We start from the raw sequence: 10,338 nt of genomic DNA, 5'->3' as shown, positions 1-10,338 counted from the left end.
ATCACTCATTTGTTGACATGCCCTCCCAATTTAATCAGAACTCATCCTGTACCTTTCCTTCTTCTAGGCATCTTCCAAGCAGAAGTAAATGAAATACAGCCCAGTGCTCATGGATTTTGTGCACTAATAGAACATAGTAAGAAACAGATGATAGATAGATGATAGATAGATAGACAGACAGATAGATGATAGAGATAATCGTGTGTGTGTGTGTGTGTGTGTGTGTGTGTGTGTGTGTGTGTGTGTGTGTTAGTAATGATAGAATACAGGGCCTGTGTGAGATAAAAATTCTATCGGTGAGTTATAATCCAAGCACCATTCCAGCATATATTTTGTTAGTGTAATATATAAACATTAAATCTTCTATTAAAGAAATACCAGGTGACAAAATTTCATTATTGTTTGAGTAGCTTTTAATAATGAAGAAGCCATCTTCTATTTCACGAGACTGTGACCAGCTTTCCTTTCCAGAATTGTGGTTTTGATGTCTCCTGAGAAGAGAGGGAGGCAACATAACTGACCTATATGATGCTCCAGTGTCTCTGTTGTCTAGTACTACTTACTCCCGTGGATGCAGAGGACACACTCACACTGCAGAACTGATCTTGCCTAGTCTTATTTCTTGCTCATTCATCCTTATGGCATTCAGTAGTCACCCTTGTAAGGAGGGACCATGTCTTGACCTGCACACTTCATTCCCCTACACACAGAGCCCCTGCTTTTGCCACATGTCCCCTTCTTCCATTGCATCTCCTCTTTTGATTTTCAAATGACCACTCAGACTTGAGGAGCCAGGTTCCACCATATCCCAGTGACAACCTCTCCTGACGCCCCATGGAAACTCTTCCAGACCCCACCCCTCCAGACTGCCACATCTCTTACTTAGCTCACCTGGCACCACCATGTGTGATGCAGGGCCACAGATCCTCCTTCCTTATCTCCAGCTGCCTCAGTCCATGCTGCTAACAGTGCCCAGTACTTATCAACTGGTTTGGAGAAATTCACACTACAAATTAGTCATTCAGAAGAGACTGCTTGCTTATAGGCTCTGAGTTTTTATCCTTTTGGAAGTGATTTTGAAAATAATAATTAGATTATTTCCAATTCATTTCATAATTATATTTTGGCATCAAAGATTCAGTTTAAATTAGAGTATTGAAATTTAAAAGCTGTTTCTGTCATAATAGTTTGTGTATGACGATATATTAAGAGTTTTAAGAATAATTATTTTTAAAAAGTGAGTTCAAATCTCTCTTTCTCTGTCTTTATACACACAGAGAGAGAGAGGGAGAGAGAGAGAGAGAGAGAAAGAGAGAGGCAGGCAGACAGAGACAGAGACACACAAGGGGGGCCTGGAGGACAGGGAACAAGCAGGGAAGTTGGTAAGGAAAAAACAGAAGGCAGACAATGATATATGGCAGGATACAATCAGGCTTGCCATACCTCTGGGCATTCTCACCCTGACATATCTCTTCCCTGTGGTGATATTGTGTTCCTGGAAATATTGTGCAGGCTAATAAACTTATCTGGGGTCAGAGAACAGGATGGCCACAATATTAAACATGAGGATAGGCAGTGGTAGCACACACCTTTAATCCTAACATTCCAGAGGCAGAGATCTACCTGGATCTCTGTGAGTTCAAGGATAAAGCCAAGCATGATGACTCATGCCTTTAATCCCAGAAAGTGAGCCTTTAATCCCAGGGATTGATGGCAGAAATCAGAAAGGTATATAAGGCGTGAAGACCAGAAAACAGCAGCATTTGTCTGGTTAAGCATTCAGGCTTTTGAGAAGCAGTTCAGCTGAGATCTATTTGGATGAGGACAGAGAGTTTCCATTCTGAGAAAACAGGGTCAGCTGAGAAGTTTGCCAGGTGAGGTGGCTGTGGTTTGTTCTGCTTCTCTGATCGTTCAGTGTTCACCCCAATACCTGGCTCTGGGTTTGTTTTTGTTAATAAGACTCTTTAGGATTCGTGCTACACTTCCCTCCTGTGTTCCACAAAGATGTTTCAGAGAGGTCTCCTTTTGCTCTAAGGGTGTGATACGAATTCACAGGTGTACGCTGTCTCAAAGGGCAAGCTTGCCGTTAGGTTGAAGCACACTCTCAGTCTAAAATGTGCTCAAGACACATTCATGCAGTGTTCTCAAAACAATGCTCTCCACTGGGATGCCAACAGCGACCAAAATTGTTCCCCATTAAATGCTGTGTTATTGAACAACCCAGGAGCCTCTCTCAGAACTATGCCACTAAAACAAACAGACTCTGGAACAGAATTCCTGATACCCTCACTTCCTGGCTCTGTCCCTAAATAATGGTAGGATTCTCTTCCTTGCGTGGCTTTGTGATTCATTTTTCATATTTCTACAAATTGTAACCTTTTCAATGTTTGTGACACAGAACTGTAACTGGAAAAATATTATTTCCAAAATAAGGAATATTTTCTATGGAATAATTATAGTCATACTTAAAAACACAAAACAATAGAGTTAATAACGCCAACATTATTTTTAGAAAGTAGAATAGAGAACATTTTGTTTCATAAGCTTTTAGATCTAACTATGAACTTCAAATTACCAGCAGGTTTAACTCACATTCCTAAGCATGACTGCCTACCTCCCTGTACATTTAGTTATTGCCTTGTATATGTGTCAATCATTTCATTACAAGGATGAATTATACATAATTACCAAGTACACTAGCTAAAACCCTGTTTCTCAGAAGTCAAAGGCTTAATTTTTTTCTTCTTTTCAAAAAGGGAAAAATTTCTAGTCTATCCAGAGGAACAGAAAGATCTTTACTGTTGGTAGGAGGAAATATCCCTCAGAACTCCATTAAGCCAAGAGGTAGGGTTAGCGTTGAGGTGGTTAAGCAGGTGTATAAGTCTTTTATAAGAGGAAAATATGAGTATGATAATTTAAGACACTGATTATTTGCCAAATTAATTATGATAGTCTATTAGGCTATGCTGATGTGAAGGGACGGTTTTGTGAGGCTCTCTGATTATGGCACCTAAAGTGTTTCAGTGAGTTGAGCTTTCAAGGGGTTCGTGTGCTAGGGATGACTTTATCTGTTTAATGTAACTGGACAGTTACCATCTTAATCTGTGCCCTTCTGCCCCCTTTGACATTCCCTGTGCTGATTCAGAAGACTAAAAGCAAGCCATAATCCATAGATTTCACAATCCTGGGGACAGATGTTTGTTGCTACAAGTCTGGCAACCCAGAGAAGGTGTGGGGTGATGCCCCAAGGAGCTTTGTGGAGTAGCTGGGGTCTGTGCCTGAAACTGGCACTCAGGAACCGCCTGCAGCATTCTGTACTGACCCACTTGTACTCTGCCTGAATTATTACACATGTGGCAAAAAGTTTGATGCACATGTATTTAAGATAAGAAGAAATACCTACGTCTTAATGATAACTTTCATTATTCTTTTAACCACAGACAGTTAAATGATGTGTATGACAATTTTAAAAAGATGTGACTAGTCACAAAGCAAACAAGGAGCCTCTCTTTTTTTTTCAGAAAAATGTATTTGCAATTCAAATGTTCATATAAAAAGCACAGATTTTAAAAAGTTCATGGATGTACGGTTAGAAGTGCTATGGATTTGCCATTCATTGCAATTACATTCCAAAATGTGCAGAGTTCCACTCTCTGCTGCTGTGCATATCTGTCACACGGACGTCACTCTCATTACAACCTCCCCAGAGCCGTTATCTTCTGACACATCTTCATGGGCCCTCATCCGATTGAATAGATGTAATAGCACATAGCCACACTGAAACCGTGGTGAGGTTAGCTGCGTTGGGTGCACCAAGTTCCTGTTCCTCAGAGCTGACAATGGTAACCACAAAGTCCTACTCGTTGAAGACTCTCCTCGGCTGCTTTCTTCAATGTCTGTGGCTTTGTCATAATTTAATACATCCCAGTGCAAATTAACAGCTCGCCATCGCTTAAACACTCTGTACACTGCAGCTCCTTCATGGACAATGAGGCCTAAAATTCAAGGAAAGAAAATGACTATTGGTAATTCAAAGTTGGAAGCATTATCTTGTGTAAAGGTAAGGAATTAAAAAAAATAAATTCATTTTGGTTACTCCTCATTATCAGAGAACACAGCATTCTGAGGAATAGGGTAACTACAGGAAAACTACTCCATGTTAGGTAGAGGTGCTCATTTTTTAGAGATAACTCATTAACATATGGAGAGTTTAGCTGTCGTTAATGTGAATCCCTTCCAACATCCTGGCTCAGAGTACACATAGACATATCACATTGCTTTCAATCATTGGGTTCATTTTTCAAACTTGACATTGTACTCACTGCGTGTCATGCAGTATGTTAGGAACTGGGATTGAACTGACAATTCAAGAGGTAGATACTAAGGTCATTACCATTTCCCCGATCTTAAAGCGATAGATGACACAACCATGGATGTCTTGAAAGCATAATAAAGTGGGAAGAAATGGAAGTTTCTTATAGGCATGATTGGAGTGAAAAATACTGTACATTTTTTCTTAGTACATACATGATCAATTTTTAAAATGTGAAAATACTATTAAATGTGCCGTAGTAGGGAGGGAAGGGATACATGAGACTAGTGGAAGGCTCACAAATGTTTTTTGAATTATATTTCAAATAGAGAAATAGGGACTCAGATATTTAAAATATCAGTCTGAATAGTTTTTGCACCTGAGTAATTCAAATTTCCCAGATAACAGATAATTTATTAGTAATCTAACATTGATTGAAACGTTTAGGGAAACAAAGAGGTCGCTCGCTACCCTGACTTTTAAGAGAAGTCATAATTTGACTATAGAAGGAAAAAGGAGTCTTCACTGAGGGACAAATGGTGAGGTTGTGGAGACAGAAAAGGACACAGATCACCCCAGGAACTTCAAGGTTGAAAGAATGAGTGATTGAAAGGATACTAACTTAGCAGAGACTCGGTGAGTGAGGGTTGGGAGTGTGCTTGAGGAAACTGCCCTTCCTTCCTTCCTTCCTTCCTTCCTTCCTTCCTTCCTTCCTTCCTTCCTTCCCTCCTTCCCTTCCTTCCTTCCCTCCTTCCCTTCCTTCTTTCTTTCCTTCCACTCTTCACTCTTTTCTTCCTTCCTCTCTCCCTCCCTTCCATACATCCATCAGCTAAAACAATGCCAAGCAGGTGATGAAGATATCTAGTCCTTGAAAAAAGAAGTCAGAAAGTTGTCTATTCACACTGTCCCCTCAGCAGAGGAAAAGTTCCTTGAATATGTGACTTAACATTATGCAGAGACACTCATAGGCCCATTAAAAATGTGTGTGACCTGGTAAGTAACATGTCTTTGAGGCCAAGTTTTCTACATCACAAAATAGCAGGGGAGATATGCTCTGTCCATTGTGAGACTCACCAAAAAACACCATTGTTGAAGCTCTTTTTCCTAAAGGAATGACAGGAATTGACTCAACCAACCAGTTGTTTACAGGAAACAACCAGAATTACAAGTCAAGATGACGAGGTTTTAATTGCTGCATCTATTATTAGCTTCTGGAATGCATCACAGTCAGTGAATTAGCCTTTCTGACACTTTCTTTTTTCCTTAAAATGTGACTGAAACACTCATTTTTTTTTTTTTTTTTTTTTTTTTGCATTGAGCAGGAGAGTTTGGAGATACATTGTAATTCCTCTACACTGAAGAACTCAGATTTCCTTTGAGATAGTGACTGTACAAATATAAGACATTACTATTAATTACAAAATCAATAGTGAACCTATGTGATGTGAGAGCTCGTTCGCACTAATCAAAAAACAATTACAGTCCAAGGTAGTCTCATTCAGAGTGAATGTAGTAGCGATGAGGATTGCAGGATGGCTTTATCATAGAAAACCACTCTCTTTTTTTTGGCATTTTTATTCTTTTCCATGAACTCTCTTGGAAGGCCAGAAGTCTGGATCACTTACTGGAGCACAATGTCACTTTCCAGGAATGTATGCTAAGATCACTGCTTCAAATACAAAAAGTTCCCCGACGTGCAGGAACAGGCCCTCCACTCCCCTGGAGAACATTCTGAATGGTGTCTAGAGGGAACTCCTCACAAGTTCTCAGAAGACACAGTCCTCTTGTCCATCCACCTCCTCAGGCTGCTTATCAGGTGCACCAGTCATGAATCATGCACAGACCTTGCTTCATTCTCCATGAACATTCAAAGCTGTCCTTTGCCTTCTAAAGCTTAAAATGCCCCACACAGAATTAACACCACGCCGCCCACAAGGAGCCTCTCCTCTCCGCTTCAAAGTCTCTGAAGCTACAGTAGAAGCTATTTGAACTGGTGGCCATGGGAAGACGTGACTACCAGGACCTTGAACCAAGGGTTAGGGTCCATTCAAATCCAGCTCTCCATGCGGAACAGCTGACCATTAACAACTATATCAATGGTACTTTCCCACTGATAAAAAGGACTTTGTCACCTTGACATTTCAGGCCACGCAGTAAGAGGCTGGGATTTATGTTTCACTTGAGTCATTAACCTTGCATCAAATAATAGTGATGGTTTCTATAAAATATAAATATTAACTATTTTAGGATCATTTTTATATTCCATGCCATGGATGCCAACAGTGTATGAGAGTTGAGGAGTGTGGTGGGCATGAAGTCTTTTTTTCCTTGCTAATACATTTAATTGAAAATATTATTGATATTCAAGAGGGCATTTTTGTTAAGGAATTATCTTGAAAAATCAAAGCAGGCTTAAACAGGTTTCAGTTTCACTGACATAAAAAATTTATTTAAGTAATATCAATCTCAAATTTTAAAGCATGTGAGCTGCAATTGTCATGGAAACTGAGTCTAAGAGATGAAGATTATCAAGGTCCATGTATTCACATGGTCACATGTCTGATCACATGCATACATGCATTCATACATACAAACAGACCATATTTGTCTCTATCTACTTTCACACCTGAAGTATTGTAACTAACAATGAGTGGGCCTAGGGGTGTAACTCAGTGGTAGAGCACTTGCCTAGGTATGTTGCAATGCCCTGGGTTCAGTACCCAACTCCACACAGCAGAAGGATGAAAGAATAGAGGGAAGGAGACTTTCAAGTTTTGTAATCAAATATAAATTTTATCTGACATTAACTACAAATGCCCTAGCTAAATACTTGTCTTTTTCTGTACCTCCCTCATTCCCCATCGTCCTGCTTCTCCACCACCCACATCCAAGCAAGGCAATGTGAAGGTACAACAGGGAGATAGATATCAGTCCTAAAGGCTCGATGTGATATAAAGTATGTCAGTACTCTGAATTATCTGACCTCCAGAACCACAACAAATAAATGTTTGATGTTTGAACCATTAAGCATATGACCTGACTGCAATATTATGGAAAAACTATTGTCATCTTCATTTAAAACTTAAGTAAATCAAATACTGGACATTGTAATGTGAGAGATGTTGTATAATATGTTGCTATTATCAGCATCTCTGTGCTTCAATGACATTGTTTAATATTGCTAGGATGCTTCCTATCATCTGACGAAATCCCTGAGGAAAATAACTTAATAGAGAGGATGATTATTTGGCTCTCAGTAGTTTCTCCACTTTTAAGTCCAAATAGATAGAGCTACACACACACACTGAGGTCCATGGAGGAGTTAGAGGAAACACAGAAGCTGACCTCGTGACAGCCAGGTAGAATAATGCTACTTCCTAGTTTCTACCACCTTCCACTATGATCATCAAGTGATGAATTAATAATGGATTAACTAATTGAGTAGGTCTGCCCTCAAATCCAATCACATCGTTCAGAGCCTCACCTCTGAATACAGCACCAGTGATTAAACCTTCAATAGAACACATGTCTTCATGGGACATTCCATACCCAAACAGGAGCAGTCAATCAGCTACGCCCCTGTCCACCTGCTTCTACCTCATGAAGAAAAGGTCTCAGCGTCTTTTTGGAAGGCAGTAACACTGTCTAGTTATTGAGGAAGTTATACTCCTCTCAGCTTTCCCGGGAAGTGCAGCCCTGTGTAAGTCCAGCTCTGCTCAACCCTAAAGCCCTGGCGAAGGCTGGCAGGTGCAGCAGAGCTCTGGCCGAAGGAGAATTTTGGTTGAGATCCCTTAAAGTTCTAGTTTAAATTCTTCGTCCCTTGCCAATATGTCACCACAGTATGTGTGAGTGCACACGTGTATACTTGCATGCGTGAGTATGAGTTCAAATGCTATAAATGGCAAGTCTGCACCAGTCCTCTGCATGTGTGTTATAGCGGTTGCCCTGTCCAGCCTCAGTGCAGAGGCTTTTGACTCGTCTTATTATATTTTGTTTTGTCATGTTTGGTTGCTGTCTCTTGTAGGCCTGCTCTTTTATGAAGAGAAATGGAGGAGGAATGGATCTGTGGGAGAGGAAAGGCTGGGGGGAGTTGGAAGGATGGGGGTGGGGGAAACTGTGGTCAGGATATAGTATTGTGGGAGAAAAAGAATCTATTTTTAATAAAAAACAAAAAAGAAAAGAAAACACACTTTTATCTATAAAAGTTGTGCTGATTTTTCTATTGCAGAATATGAATGGTATAGACCTTTGCTTGTCTCAGAATTGGTTAAAGCCAATCTGAGAGTGGTGTGCTTATTCTAACCAAAAACAAGGACAGATTCACCATTATCACTGACAGAAGACCCTTGTGTGTCAGAGAAACCTGGTAAGTACAATAAATCCCACCATTACACAGAAAAAAAGGCCTTGGCATAGATACTGGCTAATTTCTAAGCACTGATGTTCAAAAGCCAGCATGCCCTTAATGTAGATAACTCCATACATTAAGAAGTGAACATTGCACTATTGGAGACCCTATGACTTGATGGAGTTTCTCTGAGTTGACAACATAAATTTCATGTCTGTTCTATGGCACTGTCTCTGTGGTCTGTAAGTTCTACATTCACTAGGTGGATGGGAGCAACTTGTTCATGCTGGATCTCCGAGGATGGTCACACCGGGGCTGTAAAGAGACCCAGACTGTGAAGCCCATCTCGATACAGAAGTCAGCTTTCACTTGCTGGACTGAGTGAAACACATCCTTTCCCAGAAAGAATTGACGTGTTAAATTTGTCGTTGTCTGTCCATCACTGTTTCAATAAATGACCATTGCCTGCTTTGTCTGCTTAGCAAACACGAATTGAAAACCTAAAAGAGAAATGTCCCCTCATGATGATGTACTAGGACCACTTTCTTTCCTGTTTCCTTAGCAGACAAGATCTGTGAGCTCCTCCTTCTCCTTGGCCATCTCCCACTCCCATGGAACAGATCTGTACCTGTTACTTATTTCTTGTCCAGTAGTACCTTCTATAAACACTGTGGTTCCTAGTCTGCTGTGTTCCCGGCAGTCTGCACCCCACTTCCTTTTCCCTTTAGGAAGATATTTTTTCTACCCTGTTCCCTGTCATAGGGTAAAAGCTTAATCAATCCTTGCTGAATTCCAGGGAAAGGCATCAGTGGGCTCTATGGAATGCATGAATCTAGCACTGACTGAATCTATTTTAGTACTATTTTAAATCCCCGGTAGATGAATTCAAACATATGATTCAAAACTAGATTTAAAAAAAGCATAAGGGGTCATTCATCATATTTTATGACAGTAACTTTGCCTTCAGGGTAAAACAGGATGAATAGAGGGATCATTAGTGGCAAAAATGTTACAGGGAATTTGTTTTCAGCCCAGGAAACTGGATCTTCCTCCTCCACTCTCTTGACAGCCTGGTCACCAAATACTTGGCTGAGTCAAACAATTATGAGCCCAGATGCTTACAAAATGACTGAGCCAGGACTAAAACCTAAGGAACAGTGTGGATTACTCTGCTGTTACCAGAAAAAAAGACAGAGAATGAAAAGTAAGCCATCTCTTCATGTCAAACTTGCTGTCTATCAATTCATCAGTCAGTCATATTTTTTTATTGTTTTGATTACTTAATAGAGACTCTCTTGACCATTCAGTTACTAACTTTGGAGCATAAACCTGTCACTAGTATAATCATAGAACATTTCTCAAAAGCTATAATAAAATGCTGCAGGTTATAAATCCACGGTATAGCAAATGAAAGGAGATCATAGTAATCTACAGCAGAAGAATACTTTTGTCTTCGACAATTTTAGCCAATAATCACTGAAAAGGATCTGTGGCTAAGACTTTTTTCAGTGAAGTAAAGACATAGGCCTAGAAATTTTGTAGATAATAAAAGTAACCATGATGTATTTACAAGTACATATTACAAATAGTTTAATCACTTGAAAGAAACATCAGTTCAAGTGATAATGAAATATCTGGTAACAAGGGGGAAATACCCTGTATCATGGGGGCAAAAGAC

General features: G+C 40.0%; 1 protein-coding gene across 2 annotated transcripts in view; it reads right to left on the bottom strand.

The window, feature by feature from the left end:
• Nucleotides 1-3,509: 3,509 nt before the first annotated feature.
• Marchf11 (membrane associated ring-CH-type finger 11) overlaps nucleotides 3,510-10,338 on the bottom strand; it is a 114,395-nt gene continuing 107,566 nt past the window's right edge. For both annotated transcript variants that reach the window (XM_036207158.1, XM_036207159.1), the window contains one exon: nucleotides 3,510-3,995. In XM_036207158.1, coding sequence (XP_036063051.1) covers nucleotides 3,673-3,995 — 323 coding nt within the window. In that variant the 3' untranslated portion in view covers nucleotides 3,510-3,672. The remainder of the gene's footprint in view (nucleotides 3,996-10,338) is intronic.

The sequence above is a fragment of the Onychomys torridus genome, chromosome 15 (assembly GCF_903995425.1).
Source record: "Onychomys torridus chromosome 15, mOncTor1.1, whole genome shotgun sequence".
Taxonomy (NCBI): Eukaryota; Metazoa; Chordata; class Mammalia; order Rodentia; family Cricetidae; genus Onychomys; species Onychomys torridus.
This window is presented reverse-complemented; position numbering and strand designations above follow the sequence as displayed.